General features: G+C 41.2%; 1 protein-coding gene across 8 annotated transcripts in view; it reads right to left on the reverse strand.

Annotated features, from left to right (window-relative positions):
• Nucleotides 1-22,574, reverse strand: part of rapgef1b (Rap guanine nucleotide exchange factor (GEF) 1b) — a 112,082-nt gene that overhangs the window by 24,006 nt on the left and 65,502 nt on the right. For 3 of the 8 annotated variants that reach the window (XM_072912683.1, XM_072912689.1, XM_072912687.1), the window contains exons 3-11: nucleotides 22,364-22,542; nucleotides 12,314-12,470; nucleotides 12,154-12,242; nucleotides 11,836-11,991; nucleotides 11,518-11,568; nucleotides 7,003-7,117; nucleotides 6,748-6,934; nucleotides 2,978-3,496; nucleotides 1,111-1,313 (exon numbers count right to left, since the gene is read on the reverse strand). In XM_072912683.1, the coding sequence (XP_072768784.1) occupies nucleotides 1,111-1,313; nucleotides 2,978-3,496; nucleotides 6,748-6,934; nucleotides 7,003-7,117; nucleotides 11,518-11,568; nucleotides 11,836-11,991; nucleotides 12,154-12,242; nucleotides 12,314-12,470; nucleotides 22,364-22,542 (1,656 nt within the window). The remainder of the gene's footprint in view (nucleotides 1-1,110; nucleotides 1,314-2,977; nucleotides 3,497-6,747; nucleotides 6,935-7,002; nucleotides 7,118-11,517; nucleotides 11,569-11,835; nucleotides 11,992-12,153; nucleotides 12,243-12,313; nucleotides 12,471-22,363; nucleotides 22,543-22,574) is intronic. The other 5 variants (XM_072912684.1, XM_072912688.1, XM_072912685.1 and 2 more) reach the window with 3 other exon arrangements.

Genomic DNA, 22,574 nt, shown 5'->3' on the forward strand with positions numbered 1-22,574 from the left:
AACCGTACTTATAACGCGATGCCTCCTTGTTTAAAACGTCACCTTTATTGTTAGTTTTGAAGCCCAAATACCTTCATGTTGCGCTTCATGCACTCTCTTTATTAACCAGTAGAATTGTAGTTTTTTGCCATTTTTCCGCTCCAAGATGTTATCGCTTGTATTCACTTTGTGTGTGCGTTTTGACACACTCAACATCATGCGCCTAGCCCTGTAGTCACCGCCGCAAAGCGGCACTCAGATGAAAGAACGGTACCCGTACTTTTCAAAGGTGATATAATACCGATTTCAATTGATTAGTACCGCGATACTTTATTAGTAACGGTATACCGTACAACCCTACATTGCAGTGCGTGTGACATCATGACGTCAGGTTGCATTCACATTAGAAATCTACATTTTTTTGTAACGTGAATGGCCATTAAAAAGAGTGAATTTGACCAAAAGAACTGAATTGGACATCAACCCTGCATTGTGAACAAAGCCATTGATTGTATTTCATGCTTGTGTTGACATTTCCTTTCCTCACTGCCTTGATAGCTGAGGGGATTATAATTAGAAGAAGGTTATATTTGAAATAACAATTTTACATATAATATATTTTTCTCCTGGTCCTTTTATTTGACAGTTCATAGAAAATATCAATAATTATCGTTATCGACAGACATAAAGCACATATCGTTTTCAGCCATTTGCCCAGCGCTACTTGGACGACAACTTCATCTCGAGTAGAACCTTGCCAATGATGTGTTGATGAGCTACTGGATCAGGCAGGAACACGCTTCTTCTTACTCTTTAATTGCTGTTGCGTCTATCCCTGATTGGGATCAAAAGAAGTGGAAGATAACGTCTCAATTTAGTACCCAATAACAACCACACGCTGTCTCAGCACAGACGTCTGCTCCGCTTGCAGGAGTGGCGATACAGCGATAAGGAAGCAGATAGGTGAAGTTGATAACAAGATAACAGCAAGCTTTATGGATTTTCACAGAAATGTACTTTAAAGTACGCACACAGTTTCTAATCCAGCAAAAAAGGCCAAAAACCTTTGAACTGGTGTAATGATGCACACTCACACACACACACACCAGCACACACAGTAGAAATTCTCACCAGTTGTCGTTGCTTCGGGGGCAGTGCTGGGGGATGGAGGGGCTCGTGGACCGAGTCGGTGCTGCTGAAGGAGTCGTTGAAGCCGTAGACCTCCTGGAAGCGCTTGTTGCGCTGCTCATAAATGCTCTCGCTCTGCGGCATCTGGTAGAAGACGGAGGGCTGTGGCTCGGAGTAGTCTTCCACAAACTGCATGTACTGCAGGACTGGACACGACAGAAGGTAGCGTCAGTAACTTTAGTGAAACGGAGACGCTTTTGATTCTTGTGTCAAACAAATGCTCAACTTCACCTTTGTAATGTAGTGAAGTGAAGTATATTTATATAGCGCTTTTCTCTAGTGACTCAAAGCGCTTTACATTGTGAAACCCAATATCTAAGTTACATTTAAACCAGTGTGGGTGGCACTGGGAGCAGGTGGGTAAAGTGTCTTGCCCAAGGACACAACGGCAGTGACTAGGATGGCGGAAGCGGGGATCGAACATGGAACCCTCAAGTTGCTGGCACGGCCACTCTACCAACTGAGCTATACCGCCCCACAATGTAAAACACAATATTTGAAGCGCTCCAAGTACAGTAAGATTAGGGGTGTAACAATATGAAAATTAACAATAGCGGTAAATAACAATAATAACGATTATTGTGAGTTAAATTATCATTATTATTGCGGTGCTCAAAAAGTACTCACACTCACAAGTTGTACTTAAAACATTAAAATAACAAATAAATAGACACAATATAGGTTGTGGGCAAAATAAACAAAATATTGTTTTGGCTATATTAAAGCTGTGTTTCAATATGTTTATTTTCCCTTTTAAGTAGAATGTCCAATTTTTTTAATTGATAACGGCTAATTTAATAAAGTGTTCACTTGGTTTTATTTCCCGTTTATATGACATCATGCAAGTTCACTTCCTGTGGTAAACACCTCCTTTTGTGTTATTAAAGTTAAAGTACCAACGATTGTCACACACACTCGGTGTGGCGAAATTATTCTCTGCCTTTGACCCATCACCCTTGATCACCCCCTGGGAGGTGAGGGGAACAGTGAGCAGCAGCGGTGGCCGCGCCCGGGAATCATTTTTGGTGATTTAACCCCCAATTCCAACCCTTGATGCTGAGTGCCGAGCAGGGAGGTAATGGATCCCATTTTTAAAGTCTTTGGTATGACTCGGCCGGGGTTTGAACTCACAACCTACCGATCTCAGGACGGACACTCTAACCGCTAGGCCACTTTGTGTTATTAAAGTTGTTAAAAAACACCTCTGACTGTGTTGTATTCCTTCAAGTATGGATCGATCAATCTGTGCTAAGACAGCAATTTGCACAATTGAATAGTTTGGTGACTCAGACAACAATGTGCTTGTATAATATAATGGGGAAAGAGTGTCTTGTGTTTATTTTAGCCTTCACGCTAGTCAGTCCGTGAGTTTATCAGACTGCAGTTATCAGTCGCAGTTATTCGATCATTTTGATTTAAAACGGTGACATCAACCATCGGGAGTTTTACCGCGGTAAAACCGTTTATTGTTACAGTCCTAGTAGAGACATTTTTTTCAAAGACCTGGCTGGCCCTGATTCTGTGATGACTCTGATCCGTATGTATGGAATGACATAATGGACTGACAGGAAGTGATGTCAAAGGCGTGTCAGGAAATGACCAAACCCATTGTAGCACATCCTGGTATTCTCTTCCCCCTCCTATTCACTAAGAAATATTTCCCTGACATGAGCTATGCCTCAGTGAAGCCACTTCCCAAACCGGGCTCTCCCCTCCTGCTCTCTTTGTCCCTTCACTCGCTTCTGTGCCCTCTATTCAGTCAAGTCATTTCAACATCTTGCTACTTCCTTGCCCCTCCTCCTTCACTCACTGTGTCTGCTTTTCTTTTCTGGTAGTGGTGGCGGACAGGCGGGGACATCCGCGTTCTCGCTGGCCAAGTACTGGGCGGCAAACACACCCCCGTTTGTCTGGGGCATGGGCGAGATGGGCGTGTAAAGTGGGAACGGTGGCGTGGGGTGCAGCTCCTCCTCTGACAGGTTGTCGTATTGGGAGGGGTAGCGCTCGTAGAACAGCTTGCAGCCCACGTCCGGGAAGGGCGACGTCTGGGCGCTGCGTCGCTTCTTCTGGGGCAGCGCAGGCGGGGCGCTGATGCGCGCCAGGGGGTTGCTGTGATGGGGCTGCGGTGTCCAGTAGTCGAGGGGCTGGTGCGGGGGAGGAGCACTGAAGCGGGGTTGTGACGGATGCTGTCCGGGGACGGGTGAGGACGACTCGCTGTGAGACTCGGGCAGAGGGCTGAGACAACCTCCCACCGGTACCGGAGGCAGGCTATCCCCAACTGACAAGTCCTGGTGGAGGAAGTCGTAATCGGGGTCGTAGTTTTCCGTGTTGTCTGAAAAAGTCAAGCAAAAGAAGGCACATTAGGTTCTACAAAAACAACACAATATGTTTAAAAATCCTGAAAAACTGCATTCAGGCACTGATGTCAAAAGCAAACATATAAAGCCTAGAATAATGTGCATCAATAACCCTGGAAAAACTCCCAATCTCACCGAGTATATATTTCTCATTTCTAGTTAGAACATCTAAACAAACCTAATGCAATCCCCTGGATAGTCATTTTTCAGTGAGACATAAGAACTTGTTTTTAGGCAACATATCTTCTGAAGAAAAAAATACTGCTCTTGGGCATCACAAGTTTTCACAAAACTAGTAAGTATAGCTAATAATACGTTTTAGTTGCACATTTTTAAGGTTTTTAAAGGGGGAACTGCACTTTTTTTTGGAATTTTGCCTATCGTTCAAAATCATTATGAAAGACAACACGACTGATGTATTTTTTTTAAACGCGATCAAAAGTCCGCTTGCAATGGAGTGTATAGGAGTTACTCTATTCTGCCTATAAAGTCCTTTAAAAAAAAACATGTAAACACCTTTTATAAACACACAATGAGTATATATGTAATCTAGTAACAGGCACACTTATAATAGGATGTAGTATTTACATATTTTGGTCATTTTAAGCATACGGCGGAGCATTCATTTTAAAAAATGCATCACAGCGTCCACTTATTTCCTCGACAACATCACTGATTGCTATTTACTGCAGACTTCATGAGAGACAACATACATAATGAAACATCACTTACTGTGCAATGTCTGCTGTCACTGGGATGCCGACTGATAGAATGATGTTATAATCCTGTTTATATTAGAATGACTCTTAATCTTCGCCAAAAAAAAGAGGGCAGAACCAAGCGTCTTTACTTGTCTTTCTCGCCATTTCCGGGTCTAAATTGGCTGTCAAATATATTTATGAGTTAGAATGCATTAAAAAAATCCAGCATCTTTTCGTTCTTAAGGATTGTGAAGAATAAGCTTAAGTTCCCAAAAAAATGCAGTTCCCCTTTAAAGCTTAAAAATAATGTCTTATTTAAAGTAATCTTACCAAAACAATTTGGACTTGGATTTTTGTGCTCATTACAAGCAAAAATAACTTATATTCATTTTATTTACTCCTTTTAAGAGGGGCATTTTTTCCAGTAAAGCACTTCATCTTTCTTACTAAATGTGTGCAACAAATATTACATAATCACATCCCGCGGCACCTGGGCTTACGAGTACCCCAACTTTCAGGTATTTTGAAATACGAGCTGTCTCTCGGCCTATTGATATGCGTTAAGTTGCGAGCATAAATTTGAGTTACGAGCTTCCCCAGTGCTAGTCAGCGTAGCGATCGTTCTAATGAACCCCGTAACCAAAACATCTGGTCTAACTAACTAGCATGGGCTTATAGCTAAAGATCAACAACACTTTGTTTTCCAACTATTGCAAACAAAGAAAGTGAGTGTGAAGGACAGTGTTGAGAAGAAGTGGATGAGATTGATTAAAGAAAGAAATCAATAAAAACATGACCGACCGAGGCAGTTGGAGCCTCTCACTTCTAGTCTGCACCACATTAAAAGGCCTCAGTGGCCACATGCGTGGACAGCACCTTTTAGCTCGTATTTCCAAAATTGTGTACACTACTGAATTGGGGTCTTATGCCGACATATGGACACTTATACTGCTATCTGGTGGTGTCAGAAGAGTATAACATACAATGGAATTAAAAAAAAAAAGTGTAAAAATAAAAATTAGCATGTCAATACACATGAAGTACACGTTTGTGTACTTATGGACTAAGTACATCATATCGAAAGATGATTTTTGGTTGGTATTCTAATTAAGGTCCAATAAGCCCAAATAGCAAAGAGAAATAAAAAAAAGCATGTAAACAAACACCTTTGGCCTTAAGAGGTTAAAGCAGGAGCTTTGTGCCAGCCAAGGACATTTAAATAATATCTAAAAGGCGAACATTTATCCATGAAAATATGTAGAAAATGCTGATTGTGTGTTTGCCAGAGAAGAAGCTCAAAGGACATACCATGGAAGTTTGCTCTCAAAGGTAAGTACTATATATTATTATTACATTACTTCATAAAACTACTGTATGTTTTTGTGGTACTTTCCATTGTATTGTTTTTCAAAAAAATATTTATTATCTATAAGTTTGTTTTTCTTTTTATAAGGCTTGTTACATTTTAAAATGTTGATGCTTTGGCGGGGCCAACCACCAATTAAATGGATTTCAATTCATTTCAATGGGCGATGTTGATTTGAGATACAAGTGTTTTGAGTTACGAGTTTGGTCAAAGAACCAACTAAACTTTACAAATGCTTGTCACCTTAACTTATGATTACAAAGCAAGTAATACATCACTATGTACGTAAAAATATATAATACAGTGTAACGTTGATTAACCAACCCCTATATTTGCAAACTTTTGGACTGCGTCAATAATGCTTCTGTGTGAAAATTATGCCTGTGTATGCACGCTTCATTCATTCATTATGTGTCCCGCTGACAGTAATTTTGTGCTTGCTCGTAGTGATGAGATTGGAGGAAGCCGGCTTCGTACCCCAGCAAGTTTAAAATTGTGATGAAAACGGACTTTTCTGGAAAAAGATGCCAAAGTGGATTTATTTCACAGCGGAGGGGAAAACTTCCTCTCATTCAGCGGCGCCTCTTCCGAGAGAACACACACTTCCCCCCGCTACCTCCCTTCGCTCCCTCTATCTGCTCCTTTCTCTCCTCTCAAGAGGAGCAGCTCATGGGGGGACTTTTGCCGATGTTAATTTAAGTGGATTGGACTTTTTAAAATGCTGATTATTGCAGCAATATGGTTGTCAAAGTTAATAATGTTTGTGATTTCTGATTGTTTGCAAGGGCACCAAGGGTACTTACTCCATGTGTCTTGTTTAGCTTGTTAATAAATCTCCTTGTTTGATATACAGTACTGTATAGCACTTTATATTGTGTTCAACGTGTACAAACCTTCAATACTTTTGTCAATTCATTATTCATATTTATATTGTTTCATATAGAGAAATTTGCTTCACTTTACAAACTTTTCTATTTAAGAACCCGGTTTAAGAACCAATGTGTAATACTATAATGAGGCGATTATACATTTATAGACAATAACTGTTTCAAGTGGTTTATTGAGGGCAGCTATAACGGCGATGAGGCCCTCAATAAATACTAGTTTGACACCACTGGTGGAGAGGTTCCACTGCACTATGTAGGTCTTGACCTCGTACCGAGCGTCTCACAGCTGGTGTTTCGAGAACACTGTCCGCTGTCTTGCTCCATGGAAGAAAGCTGCTCGTCTGACTTGCTGAGTTTGCCCATGCTACTGCAGGGCGACAGGCGTGGCGAGTCGCCCCCGTACGACTGGCTTCCCCCTGAGAAACGCCTGTGAAGGAACTCCTGCTCGTAGTCCTGCTGCTGCAAACAAACAAAGATAAGTTGCTTTCATTTGCTCTCGCTGTTCGTCAGCCTAATGACAAAGTCACCTGTCTGTGGACGCTGCAGGGCAAACTGGAGCCTCGGCTCATGGGGGCCACCACCGCCACCCGCGTTGGCGAGGGGGCGGACTGACGCTTCTTCGGGGGGAGGGCTGGTGGAGGACTGTTACAGATAAAAAGACGCAGTGGGACAGAATAAGAACACAAAATATCTTCATGCGCAAACACATGAAGAAAAGACATCCCCCACATGAGGATTAGAGATCGACCGATTATCGGCCACGCCGATATTTGGCATATATCGGTATCAGATTTTTTTTTTTTTACAAATACAACAGAACTACATCAGCATATACAATATAAACACATATATGTACTACTTAAAGAAAAAAATAGTGAAGTAGATGGTAATAACCAAGCGCCAGCTTTTTTGCACTGCATGAGAAGTTGCTTTTTTTTTTTTTTAAAGTCATTTAAGAATAAAAATGACTTCCATTGTCAATAATTAACCCCAAATATGTTTTGATATCTGAATTTTTCTTAAGTCGGCCCAACCGCAGCCACACCAAGACAAATAGGAGACGTATTCTACAAGTGCTTTCTGTAACATCCAGGAAGAAATGATGTCATCCAGCTTGAAAAATGTCTCAAATGTGAAGGCATCCATTATGATATGATATTATAAAATATGACTACAAAGCCGTTGTGGTAATATTTCATCTTCAAATTGTATGGGCAATATATGCCCATCAACGGGCGAAAGAGTGAGAATGACATGATCACGTGATGGCAATAAACAAAAAGACAAATCCCAACCTCTTCTTTACAGCTGGGAAAAATGCACTTTAAGATGTTCAATATTTGTTTCAGTTATATTTCTAATACAGAAACAAGAGTCAATTTTATTTTGTTTGTTTATTTATTTAGTACAACAAAGTTATTACCCTCTAATTACAGTACAATGGTAAACAATTAAATAGTTAATTGCATTATTAATATCATTATATATTATATTACATTAATATTAATATTATGACATATATTAGGATTACATTACATTATAAACACTTTATAGTTTTTATTGATTATTTCTTCAGTTTAAGAGCAAGATGTGGACAAAAGCTCAGAGTTTGTTGTCTGCAAAGTCAAATACTTTTTAAAGTAAATTATTTCATATTTTTCTAATGTGTGGTACCTTGAGACAAGAATATGTTGATTGACAGTCTAAAAGTAACATGTCTTCCTTCTCTCTTTATTTTCAAAGTTTTATCAATTTTTATATATAAAATATAAAAATCACAAGTCGAATCGCAATTTTGGAGAGAAAAATCGCAATTAGGTTTTTTTCTCAAAATCGTGCACCCCAATGACCCATAATTGTTTTTATTTAAATGTTCGCAATATTTCAGGGTTCCTTACGAGGAAACCTAACAATTTATTAAATCCAGAAACTGCTATAAAATGGTATAAATCTGAGTGGATGGCGAGTTTTTGTAGATTAGAGATATCCTATATTTATACCAATTTTCTAAGGAGAGTTCTCATATTTTGAAATGCAAATGTTGATGCTCCTCTGACCTGCAGCATTAGACACACGTAATAAAGGAGTTTGAGAAATCCCCGAATGTTTTTTGGTGCTAAATGAACCACAATATTAGCACTGCATTAAACATTATGTAGCTACTGGTCAAATGTTTCCTAAAAAAAAAAAAGTTAAAAAACAACTTAAAGCCTAAAAGTCCAGCTGCTAACGAACACATACTATTCACTGTTTTTGGAATTTTGCCTATCGTTCACAATCCTAATGAGAGACAAGAAGACAAATGTTTTTTTTTTGCATTCTAATTCTAATTGGCTCACTCTTGGTGACTGGCAATGCAGTTAATGGGAGAAATCCATTCTGCCGCTAAATCACTTTAAAAATGCATCCATAAACAGCAAACAATACTTCATTTACATTCCGTAACCTGTATAATAACCAAGCTGAAGAGACATTGTTATTGTAAGAACCAACACTGAGGAACTGTTTACCTAGCATAGTAACACATCGTCATGGCGTCGGCATGCTACTGCATTAGCCTGTAAACTAGCTATGGCAAGGGGTGAGCTAGCTTTTGCGTCAGCAGCTGAATGGCTTCTGAGTTTGTAATGCACAACACAATGTGATAGGACACCAATCTGTACTGACAGAAAAACATGAACAATCATATTATAGTATCTGTAAAGTATTAGCCCACATTTCATGGTTTGTTTGTACACAGCTAGCCAGACATTGTATGTAGTTGTAGTAACAAGCATGATGTGCTGCATGTATCATGATCAATATTATAGTGACTAAATAATTTTTTTAAGTTGACTTTGGGTAAGCACACAATTTATGTCGGCATAGCTTGGCTCTAAATTCCACATTTACCCAGCAAGTCACGTCGACCTCACCCTCTCGGCTTCCGTCGGCTCCAACTTTTTCACCCTCTTCTTCGTGCTCACTTCTATAACCAGTAGTTTATTGTCCGTACATTCAGTTTAAAAAAAATAAGGTTGAAAATCCTCATTTGTCCAAAAATAGTCGTCTTTGTTGTCTGCTACCAAGTCTGCCATGATTAGAAAACACTCGCGTTTGTTTCCGGAAGTCTGAAGTGTGCTGCCATGGAAACGGAAGTACCGGTATATGCACTGAGGAAAGAAGTTCCGGTAATGCATAAAATGACAAAAATATATGGCGTCACATTAGTGCCAAAAATCCGAGCGCATAAAAACTGTTATCGCGCGCTGATTCTCCACTTCGTGCGCGCTCGTGACACCCTTTTGCGCGCGCGCGGTGCCTTTTTGCGCGCTCTCTGTGTACTCCTGGCATCTCTCCTCGCGCTGTCATGTTTCTTTTTGGCACTTTGGGGGCGGGTATGCTTAGACGGCCTCTTCTTTCTGATTGGTCAGGCGAAAAATGCTGAAAAATGCCAGAGCCAATCAGAAGTATAGCAGGGCGGGTCATCGTCAATATGTATCAAGATTTACGCAGGAAGAAGTGGATAAAAAAATGTTGCGCGCTGATGAAGGTTATTTCATACCACATAAACACAATACAGGGTAATACAAAATGTGACCCAAATAAATAATAAGACAACAAACACCATAATCACATCTTTCAACCAGAACTGGTCCACCAGCAATAACATCCAACCATAACATTATTTTATATTTTCACTTCTTCTTGAACATTTGTTTTCTAATTTATGGAATTTCTTTTGATTCAGCCATAAAATTAATGAAATAATCTTTGAATTTTGTTTTTAAAATGTTAAAAATAGCTTTTAATAATGTATTCTGAAACAGTTTAAAATAATCAGAGAACTGACTAACACTGACCCTACACAACTATGTTGCACAATGAAGTCTTTTTTTTTTTAAGCGAAAGAGGTAATTTCAACAGGTACAGCATCCTATGTCATATCTACATGTAATAAAATTTGTAACAAGGCAAACCGTTTGTAAATTGGTCGAAAATCGAGCAAGTTATGGTAATTTAATTAGTACATGTACCATTGACATCAATGTAATGATTGAGGCTAGATGTCCGAGGTAAGATGGCTACAACGTTGCTACACTAGAGAATGATTGGTCATATGAAAAATGCTCACAGCCAATCAGAAAGAAGGAGCCGTCTAAGCATACCCGCCCCCAAAGTGCCAAAAAGAAACATGACAGCGCGAGGAGAGATGCCAGGAGTACACAGAGAGCGCGCAGAAAGGCGTCGCGTGCGCGCAGAAAGGCACCGCGCGCGCGCAAAAAGGCACCGCGCGCGCACAGAAAGGCACCGCGCGCGCACAGAAAGGCACCACGCGCGCGCAAAAGGGTGTCGCGCGCACGCACAAAGTGGAGAATCAGCGCGCGATAACAGTTTTTATGCGCTCTGATTTTTGGCACTAATGTGACGCCATAAAAATATGGTAAAAATGTAACCTATTAAATATTGTTATCAACATGCCTGTTACTAAATTATATATGTACTCGGAAGACTTTGAAGTTGTTTTAGAAGGCGGCAATGGTGACTCCCATTAGAGGCATCTTTCAAGCGTGTATCATCTTTAAAATCGTAAAAAAAACTGATCATAATGATTAAGAGCAATACAAAAAGTGCAGTTCCCCTTTAAATAACTTTTACTGCAATGAATAACGCCTCGAAAAATCGTTTATCCTTGACTACAAATAATCGGTATCAGCCCTGGAAAAACCCATATCGGTCGATCTCTACTGAGGATGTTCAATATTAGCCGCTCTTAGCTACGACATGAGCAGGTACTGTTCTTCATGCCGTCATACTTGCATCGGGGTATATCAAAAATGGGGCATAGAGCAGTACACGATATGATGTGGGAGGACACTGCATTGGTGAGTCTCACACACTCATGCATAAGACCGTCTTCTGATTGGATCTCAAGGACTGTCCGAGACAAAACAAATGTTGGGGAAGAAGGAAAACATGCAGGTCTATCCAATTCAGAAGCTTTATGAAGGGAGGTGGGGTGTATGTTATAATCAACACGTGATGCTGGGGCGCTAACATACTTCTCCTTCTGAGAGGGTTTCCTTTGGCCAGCGTCAGAACTCAACTGTGCTCTGTAGCCAGAACCCAAAGGCAGACAAAGGATGAGTCAGGCAGAGAAAAAAAGTAAAAAAAAAACCCCAAACAAAATAAGTGATAACTAACTCAACTCAAAAATGTTAAATTAAATAAACACACACATATACTCCTTTGAGCTGTGAGAGACAATTCTAGAAAGTGAAACAGTTGACGTAAAAACAACCCCTTCTGTTAAAAATGTCCACTGCGAGACTTCAAGGTGGGTCGCAGAAAAAAAAATGTTATCAGAGTATTAAATGCACCTGAGCTCCGCCATCTTGGTTTCAGGAAGGGGAGGTTTTGGAGGGGCTATTTCCTCATCAGGTGCATCCGGGGGGGCCTCGGCAGGAGCCGCCGCTGGAGCCGCCTTCAAGGCCTCCGACTCCCGCTCTAGGGGGGGCATCTCAGAAGGCACTTTGCTACACACGGGACATCATCATTATTTGTATTATTATTATCACTTACAACCTTTTTTCTACAACTTTTCATGCACATTGTCTAGCACCTGTTTCCAAATTAGTAGGACCTTAGAAGACTTGTGTACGTGTCTCTACCACACACACAAACACAAGCGTGCTCACCTCTCTGGTGCGGCGACGGGCGGCGCCGGCTTGTTTGGGCTTGTGGGCGATGGCTGCTCCTGCTTCTCGATGGTCAGCTTCACCAGCTCCTGTTCACGCAACGTCACTCAATTGCAGCCAGCCGTTCCAAAACCACCGCCTGACATGGCCAACGTCTTACCTTCACGCCGTCCAGCACTGCTTTGATGACGTTGGTGACCGACGTCACGTTTTCCTTGTCCTCCAGGTCGATGCCGTCCAGCATCACCTGGTCGGCCCAGCGGATGAGGTTGGCCAGACTCTGGTACACGCGGTTGTGGCAGGAAGACAACGCTGAACTGTTGAAAGAGATTAGTGAAGAACACCATTTGGAAGGTGAAGTTTATGTGGAAGGAGTGAAGAGAAAAAAAATCATCCATCCATCCATTTTCTACCGCTTGTCCCTCTTAACACAATAGTTTTTTTCATATCAGTTGATGTCGATATGTATCATGATATAAATGAAATCCCAATTTTGCCATGTTGCGATTAGAGATGTCCTATAATGGCTTTTGTGCCGATATCCGATATTGTCCAACTCTTAATTACTGATTCCGATATCAACCGATACCGATATATACAGTCGTGGAATTAACACATTATTATGTCTAATTTTGTTGTGATGCCCCGCTGGATGCATTAAACAATGTAACAAGCTTTTCCAAAATAAATCAACTCAAGTTATGGAAAAAAATGCCAACATGGCACTGCCATATTTATTATTGAAGTCACAAAATGCATTTTTTTTTAACATGCCTCAAACAGCAGCTTGGAATTTGGGAGAGCATGAGGAGGTTGAGGTGGGCGAGGTTGAGGTGGGGGGCTAGGGGTATATTGTAGCGTCCCGGAAGAGTTAGTGCTGCAAGGGGTTCTGGGTATTTGTTCTGTTGTGTTTATGTTGTGTTACGGTGCGGATGTTCTCCCAAAATGTGTTTGTCATTGTTGTTTGGTGTGGGTTCACAGTGTGGCGCATATTTGTAACAGTGTTAAAGTTGTTTATACGGCCACCCTCAGTGTGACCTGTATGGCTGTTGACCAAGTATGCTTGCATTCACTTGTGTGTGTGAAAAGCCGTAGATATTATGTGACTGTGCCTTTAAGATTTATTGGCGCTCTGTACTTCTCCCTACGTCCGTGTAAACAGCGGCGTTTTAAAAAGTCATAAATTTTACTTATTGAAACCGATACCGATAATTTCCGATATTACATTTTAAAGCATTTATCGGCCGATATTATCGGACATCTCTAGTTGTGATGTCACATTTTGGATTTAAATATGTATTTTAACATGACAGATCTACTGAAGAACTGTTTCCAAAAACAGGATCCATGCAATGTATCTCACTGTATATACTGTAATTACACACAGTGCCAATATTATTTTACAATTGTATTATATGTCTACATGTATATTATCAAAGCTATTGTTACTGGGTAAGTTGCATGCACGTGGGTGGAAGACTGGAGCAAACATCAATCACGGCTCACGCACGTAGCCTGGGCGCACAAACACATTGAGAGTGTTACTAAAACAGCCTTCTTTCATCTCCGTAATATCGCCAAAATGTGTTCCATTTTGTTCGCCACCGACGCTGAGATCATTATTCATGCGCTCGTTACGTTTCGTCTCGATTACTGTAATATGTTATTATTTTCAGGTCTCCCTATGTCTAGCATTAAAAGATTAGTTGGTGGCTGCTAGACTTTTGACAAGAACAAGAAAGTTTGATCATATTACGCCTATACTGTATATACATTTATAAACATATATACCTATATATATAGTAAGTATATATATATATATAGTAATATATATAGTAAGTAAAGTAAGTAAATAGCTGTAAAAAAAAACTGCTGAAGCAACATGAGAAAAGTTCTCTTTTTTTGCTGCAGCCGTTTTTTTATGAATGAAAATTCCTGTCATTAGTGTACATGGACAACATTTATTTAATCTGATCATAATTTGGATTAGAATGTTCCTGTGCACATGGAGACCGAATAAAATGATCTGAATATGACGTGCATTTTCAGTTCAATTTTCAATTGATTGGGAACATGTTAAAAATTCACAAGCACACAATTTGCTCAAATGATCAACCGTCCAGATGGCGTGGGAAGAAGCAGGGCTTGTCTGGTCCCACTCATGTGCCATAATAGCGAGAGATACAATTAAAGTGACAATAATTCAGGAGGAGTAAATTAGTGTAAAAAGGAACTAATTCATTTACTTACAGTCCCACAATGAGTACATGATTGTAATATCAGCCATTCAACACACCTGAATTTGGAATACTTTACTTTGACATGCGCAGAACCTAACAATTGGTGTTATTTGTGCTATGGCGCCATCTTTTGGACGAGTTCGCTCACTGCAGTTACTGACAAAGCAGTGACTTCCACTGTAAACAATCACGGCTTTGCGCATTTCTGCTTGTCCAACGTTATCACTGTATTTATTTATAATTTTCTTTTCTTCTGTTCACTACTTTTGTTTTACCTCTCTTTTTAAAATGTGTATGTACGGTAGAGATGCGCGGTTTGCGGACACAACCGCGGAGTCCGCGGATTATCCGCGGATCGGGCGGATGAAATTAAAAAAACTAAGATTTTATCCGCTCGCGGGTCGGGTCGGGCGGATTAATTTTTTTTTTTTTTTTTTTTTTTTTTTGCGGGTGGCAGTTAAACCAATTCGGAAATATATATACATAGTTAAATGTTGTTACCCACATACGAAAAACGAGCAGGCACCTGCTGCATATGCCACAACAGAAGAAAAAAAAAGAAAAGAGATGGACACTTTTACGGAGCGGAGAAGGGACGCCTCGCCGGGGTCCGGGACCGAGGCCCCTTCCCCCGAGAGGGCCCCACCGGGAGCCGTAGCTGAGGCGATCCGCGAGAAGGGCCCGACGCACGTCCAGGGTCACTACCGCGCCCACCGCACCGACACCCCGCCTCGTCCGCTTTCGCCGCGGCCGGCGTCACGCGCAGCAGGTAAGCAGCTTACCTGCCCGCCACCCCCGTGGCCGGGGGCTCGTAACATGGGTCACTCCGCGCGCTCCGCCCGCGCAGCTTACCTGCTTGCCACCCCTGTTGCCGGGGGCGCGTAACAGGGGTCACTCCGCGCGTAGTGCGCTCATGAAAGGGGTGGGGCTCACCCTGGTTGATATAGAGAGCAGGACGGTGGCCATGGAAGTTGGAACCCGCTAAGGAGTGTGTAACAACCCACCTGCCGAATCAACTAGCCCTGAAAATGGATGGCGCAGGAGCGTGGGCCCATATCTGGCCGTCGCCGGCAGCGAGACGCGCTTGGAGGTGCGCTCAGCGCGGCTCCCATATGATTGCGCACAGGTGTGCGTCTGGGTCGTGACAGCGTGGCACGCGAATGTCTGTGCATTGGATCAGTCTCCTTTCTTTAACAGGCAAAAGCTTTATAACCTCACCATACCTGCCAACTTTTAAATCAGAAAAACCTAGTAGCCAGGGTCCAAGGGCCGCAGGCCCCGGTAGGTCCAGGACAAAGTCCTGGTGGAGGGTTCAGGGCTTCGCCCCCCGACGCAAAATGACTATTAGCATTCAGACAGGTTAAAATGTTGCTAAAACCATCACTTTTCTATCAGTCACAGTGACTTTTCAAAATAAAAATATTACAGCAAAAATCATATGGGTTGATTGACATGTTTATTCTGTAAGCTAACTTCAATAGTTTGAAATTATTTTGACAGTTAATGCCAGTTATCCTGTCAACCTTTCACAAGACTTCAATTTGTTAATTGAAAGTATAAATAGTATAAACACTTTTTACAGTATGTCGTGCTGTGAAATACAGCCGACAGGATTGCGCATGCATGGTGCAGGAGAACAAAGGACTTCTTTCATTTAAGGTTTGTGATAAACCATCAAACTCATTCGTTAAAAGGACTCTATAGTAATATAAAGCGAATTTTTCTGGACATTATCATGCAAGAAAAGTTTATTTTTGGGATCGCGATCACCGCGTAATGATTTTTAAAGGTTGCATTACATTATTAACTGTCCCATGTGATCAGCCAGTGCGATTGGAAGTCCATGCTCAATTATTGCCTCCATAAATAAAACTTCGGCATTTATCACATCCAAAGAATCTGTTTGGGCGACGAAAAACGTTGAAAGTTTTCCACTTGTATCGCTAGCAACGGCATTAGACTTGTGTTTTTTGTCCCAACGTGGTCTTTTACATCGCTAATTCCTCCGTGTCCGATCGAAAAATCTTGTCTGCACAAGGTGCAATTCGCGTAGTTTTCACCCTTTTTTAAATTTTTTTATTAATATTAGATATATAACAACGGGCGGATGGTGGGCGGGTGCAGTTCAGATCAAACGTTACATCGGGTGGATGGCGGATGGTTGACGACTTTCTGACGCGGTTGCGGATGAAATAATTGCCTATCCGCGCATCTCTAATGTACGGGTTGCGTCGTGTCTTTATGTTTCGATATTATGTATACCTGCCTGAGGCTAGCAGTAAGCACTTGAATTTAGGGCTGGGCGATATTGCCTTTTTTTAATATCACGATATTTTAAGGCCATATCGCGATACACGATATATATCTCGATATTTTTGCCTTAGCCTTGAATGAACACTTGATGCATATAATCACAGCAGTATGATGATTCTATGTGTCTACATTAAAACATTCTTCTTCATACTGCATTAATATATGCTACTTTTAAACTTTCATGCAGAGAAGGAAATCACAACTAAAAAAATCACTATTTTTTTCATACGGTGTTGATCTGGAAATGTTTGCCTCGGCATTTTGATGGTGTGGACGTGTGGCACCAAACGGAGATATTGACGTGCGGAGTAAGCCCTCTTCATTGTCTAGCGGGTGACTTTTCAAATGATGCTACATATTAGCAGTGTAGCCGAGTGTCCTGGGTTCGCCTATACAGTGTACTTATCTAATAAAATGGTAAACGGGAGACATTAGAGCAGGTTCGGTAGCCACCGCTTCTATAATGTCAACATCACACACCTCCTTTCACAACCACACACACCCTACGTCACAGTCCTACGGCAACAACTCTGGAGGGACAAAACTCATCCTCCTTACCGAACACACTCCGTTAACTTGGGACACCCTGAACTGTTTGTTACAGCAGTAATGCTACTTTTTATAGCAACGCTTTTGCCCCACACTTGACAAATTACGGTTGTCTGTTCGACATATTCCCACTAGAAGCCAAACCACCGCCAGACGATGGACCCCCTGCTGTTTTTCTTGGGAATTAATTATTCCTTAATTTGTTACCAGATTCGCACCTTCTTTCTCTCGTATTACCGCTAGCATCACAGCTAACGCTAGCCATGCTGCTACCTCTCTGCTCGGGGAGGACGTATATGTATGTGACGTATGCTGTGACAGTATGTGACGTGTGTTAGAAGGTGCGCTTATCTGTCTGTGAGAAGGAGAGAGAGGAGAGCCTGCATTGTAATGCCCGCAGCTAAAAGCAACTGCGTGAGAACGTATACTCGATATCACGATATAGTCATTTTCTATATCGCACAGAGACAAACCCGCGATATATCACGTATATCGATATATCGCCCAGCTCTACTTGAATTAGCTGTAAAGTCGTGAATAAAACAGCTCGTTAAGACAACTGGATCCCTTCTTTTATTGTTACATCGACACATGAGACTCATACCATACTTTTGTTTTTGCTAGTCTCGTTTTAAAGCAACAAACTCAAGAGTATATGACACTACTTCTTTACATGTTGAATGGGGGGAGAGAACAGAAAGACAATCACTTCATTCTGAGACTATTCAATTTAGTCACTGCTCCACCACCAAAGTAAAGCTAATATCAAAGACATGCACAGTAAGGATAATTCTAACCCGGATTTCGGAAGATGTGTTTTCATGAGATACAATCCGATGACTTTTGGCCTAAACCACCCGTCTTGATCGGAATGCAATTTTGATCCAAACGTGTGTGATCGGGTCAGAATATATAGAATGGCGTGTTTACACGAAGCATTTTTATTCCGGTTAGGCTTTTAATCCGATTATATATGTCCATGTGCACATAGCTACTGTCAGTAATGCTCCTATGTTGTGATATCTGACAGGGCATTTATTTGAGTTATTGTAAGAATTCTTCTCCAGTCTGCTTTCAGTATGTCTTTCTTGCTTACCTGTACTTACTGAGCGTGGACTCGTTAAAAGAGCGCGCAGAGTTTAATGTTCCGTGATTCAATCGAATAACAACACGACAGATATGGATGACAACATAGGAGACTTATTATATTTTAGTAAAGAAGAGCAGGCAACAGCTCACACATTCTCATACTTCCTGTAACATCGAGCAAGAAATTATGCCGGCCAGCTTGAAAAATGTCTCAACGATAAGCTTGGTGAAGAAGACCAGAATTAATTTTATTTAAATGTTCACAATATTTCAGGGTTCCTCATGAGGAAACCTTACAATGTAATAAATCCATTAACTGTTATAAAATTGAGTAGATGTTATTGTGATGTAGACAAATACCGTTAACCACAACATTAGCGGAGCATAAAATATTATGTCACTACTGGTCCGACGTTTCCTAAAAGAAATGTCAAAAAATAACTTAAAGCCTAGTGCTGTTTAGCTAACTTTTACTGCAAATTAATATCGGCTCCAAATATCGGTTATCGGCCTCTTTGATTACTAATAATCGGTATCAATCCTGAAAAAAACTCTATGCAAAACACATCCTGAAGCGAGGTCATTTTTTTCCATAGATGATTTACAATAGATGATATATGATAAGACGTATGTTACGCTAAAAAAAGAAGCATTCTCTAATCCACGCTAAAAACTAGACAACATTCATACTTCTACAAATGATAAACTCACTTCTGACATGTTTTAAGTTTATTATGAATATGTTTCAGTTTTTTGTTGGTTGTAATTCGTCCTATCCACACCTATTTGAAGTCGCTAACATGACACACTTTATTTGGTCAAGTCTCATGACGGAGTGAGACTTCTTTTTCAGCTAGTCTACATATGATCTTTGTGTTGCTGTTGCTGCAGTTGTTTTAGCAGGCTCGTCTTTCGTTTCTTTGCGGTGGCTAACAAATTAATACTGTTGAAATTGTCTAAGTTAATACTATCAAAGAAAATTTATTTTGCGACATACATCAATATCTTTTTATCGCCCGGCCCTAAGGCACTTTCAGTTGCCTTACTCTCTCTCAGGGCAACACGGAGACGCCAATGCATACTTTTAGTACGAGTCGTATAGATGATTGTAACGCCCTGCTTTCTGGTCTTCTTAAAAATGTTATGGCACTTTTACAATTACTCCAAAATTCAACTGCTCGTGTCCTGACGAAGACCAAAAGGCGCACATTACACCAGTTTTAAAATCACTGCATTGGCTGCCCGTGTGTTTCAAGATCAATTGTAAGGTTCTTTTTATGGTTTACAAATGTTTTTTTTTTATATTAGGCGTTTTTATCTTTCATATTTGCTTTTACCCTACGAACCCTCGCGGACCCTGAGATCTTCCGGCATTCGTTTCCTACTTATTCTAAAAGTCCGGAAACAAAGTCATGGGATGGCATCTTTCCACTACTATGGCTCCCGTCTATGAAACAGCTTGGCGGAGGACCTCAGGGCTGCAGAGAACGTTCATCTTTTAAGAGCAGTCTTAAGACCCATCTTTTTGATTTGGCTTTTAACTAATATTAATTCATTTAATTTAAGTCATTTGTATTTTCATTTTAAATTTCTTATAGTTCTATTTATCTATTGTACATCTACCGTTTATAAGTATTTTTTAATTTTCTTAATATGTTTTAATTGTATTTTAAATTCTATTCTTACTCATGGTTTTTACTATTTTACCTTATTTTCCGCACTATAAGGCGCACCTAAAAACCTCCAATTTTCTCAAAAGCTGACAGTGCGCCTTACAATCCGGTGCGCCTTATATATGGACCAATATTGAGCCACAACAAACCTAAACTTCATTTTCATAAAGTTTAGGTCTCGCAACTACGGTAAGCAGCCGCCAACTTATTTTTCCCCCGTAGAAGAAGAAGCGCTTCTTCTTCTACGGTAAGCAGCCGCCGAGTTCATATTCCCCCGTAGAAGAAGAAGCGCGTTCACACGTTCACCAAGACAGGGAGACCGCGCCGGACGACATATGCCACTATCTGCCAGTGGATCGTAAACCCCTGGGCTGGTATATCAGTCTCAACTGTGGTCCGAGCTTTCAGGAAGGCAGGAATTGTCACTGAACTGCTAGACAACAGCAGTGACACTGACTCGATTAATGACGACTTCGACGAGAACTGTTTAATTCGGACACTGAAGAAGAAGAATTTGAGGGATTCGTGGATGAGGAATAACTTCATTAAGTGAGCTTTACATGTTTATTTTGTGTGTTGTGTTGTGTGACATTAATGTTTGAGCAACGTTGAGTTATTGATATTGTTATTGCTCTGCACTATTTCGAGTGTTACTATATTGTGATTGCACTAACGTTTGATTTACCGTAACAGTATCACTGTTTTTTACGTGTTTATGGAATGGGAAAAGTTTCCCTCCACTATGTGATATAAATGTTGCACTACATGTTATACCTTGCTGTTGTTAAAAGATAAACAAAACACCACGTCACTGACTTTACCTCGGGGAAAATAATAAAACAGCTGTTTATTCATTTTGGGAGTGAACAGAGTTGTCAGAACGCTGGTTTGTAATCTATTAATAAAGTTTGACTGGCCTATCTGACTGTTTTGTTGACATTCCCTTTAGCGCAGCTCCATCTAATGGATGCATAAGTGCGCCTTATAATCCGGTGCACCTTATATATGAACACAGTTTTGAAAAATGCCATTCATTGAAGGTGCGCCTTATAATCCGGTGCGCTTTATAGTGCGGAAAATACGGTACATGTTTTGTTATTTTTACTTTCCAGCGTTCCTCAGAGGGAGCCCTCTGCATCAGGGATTGTACCGCCCATGGCTGTGAGGGCACTTTGCGTCAGAGTCCTAGTGGCCGTAGCCTGGTGACCTCCTGGTGCAGACGGCTCCTGTGATAGTGTTTCTTCACCTGGCTCCTCTGTACTCAGTCATGCATTCAACTGTGTGTGTGTGTGTGTGTGCGTGCGTGCGTGCGTGCGTGCGTGCGTGCGAGAGAGAGTGTGATTGATAATGAGGGATGTGGGTCATCTGGCTTTTTTTATTTTTTTTTATTTTATTCATTCCATTTTTATGAATGAAAAGTGTTTTATAAATAAAGTTTGATTTGATTTGATCAATTAAACACTCTGTTTACTTCACTGAAGATTTGTCGAGGAACTGCAGCCTTTCTGGGAGCTTAAAGGAGTGCTGACACCAGACGGTGTAATCCCATAGGAAGTCAGCAGTTGTTTTTTTGGTAATGACTGATGCGCTTGGGACCAACAATGAGGTGTGGCAAGGGCCTGTAGCAACACGCTGCAGCTGCTTTGAAGCGCTGGAACATCTTTTCAGCGCCATTACAAAACCGAGCCTCATGACGGTGTGAAAAGACACCAGTATACGAGGGAGGGCGGAGAGTTTTGACTGGCTGTGCAATAGAATGGAGCGGACACAAGCACTTGTAGGCCCCAAAAATATCCTCTCTGCGCCTGTGACGTGATTAGCTTCAGGCAGTGACGCACAGCTCTCTGTTTGCGGAGTGAGCTCATCATCATCAGGGGTTAGACTCCACAAACACATTTTAAGGGAGGGCTGCTACTTGACGCTGCGTCAACAATTCATCACTGGCTTTTAAAGACAAGGTGGTAGGAGACAAAAATCAGTTACGTGGTCTAGCACAGAAGGATGAGGAAGGGCACAAAGTCCCAGCATGTCCAGACTAAACAAAGACAACAGTTACAGATAAAATAGAACAATGACTATGTTTAATGTGCATCCAATGTGACTAAATGTCAAACACATAGCAATGAACACATTATGGTCGTCTTCAAGAGATGATCTCATCAATGTCACAACAACTTAGCTGCTGCACATGCTAGTCCTAACATGTCTGGCGCGCATTCTTACTATCGCTATCCTCTTACGACATAGACAACTGTGAGGATGAGTCGAAAAATGCTGCAAATGATTGCATCTTTGGGTCAGGGGTGTATTGCAATGATCCAGCAGTCACTAAAGCCACAGACTCACCTGTGCTGTATCCGAGCCTCCACTTGAACCATAGGCAGGATGGCTTCCAGCACCTTGCTGGCCGAGCCGGGAAGCATCTCCAGCACCTTTTTCTCCACCACCATCTTGTCCACGATGGTCTTGAAGTAGCGAAGGGCGCTGACTACCTCTTTCTCCTGCTCCTCCAGTCGACTCACCTTCTAGAACAGGGGAAAGATACCAAAACCATGTT

Source organism: Nerophis lumbriciformis, linkage group LG39 (assembly GCF_033978685.3).
Source record: "Nerophis lumbriciformis linkage group LG39, RoL_Nlum_v2.1, whole genome shotgun sequence".
NCBI lineage: Eukaryota > Metazoa > Chordata > Actinopteri > Syngnathiformes > Syngnathidae > Nerophis > Nerophis lumbriciformis.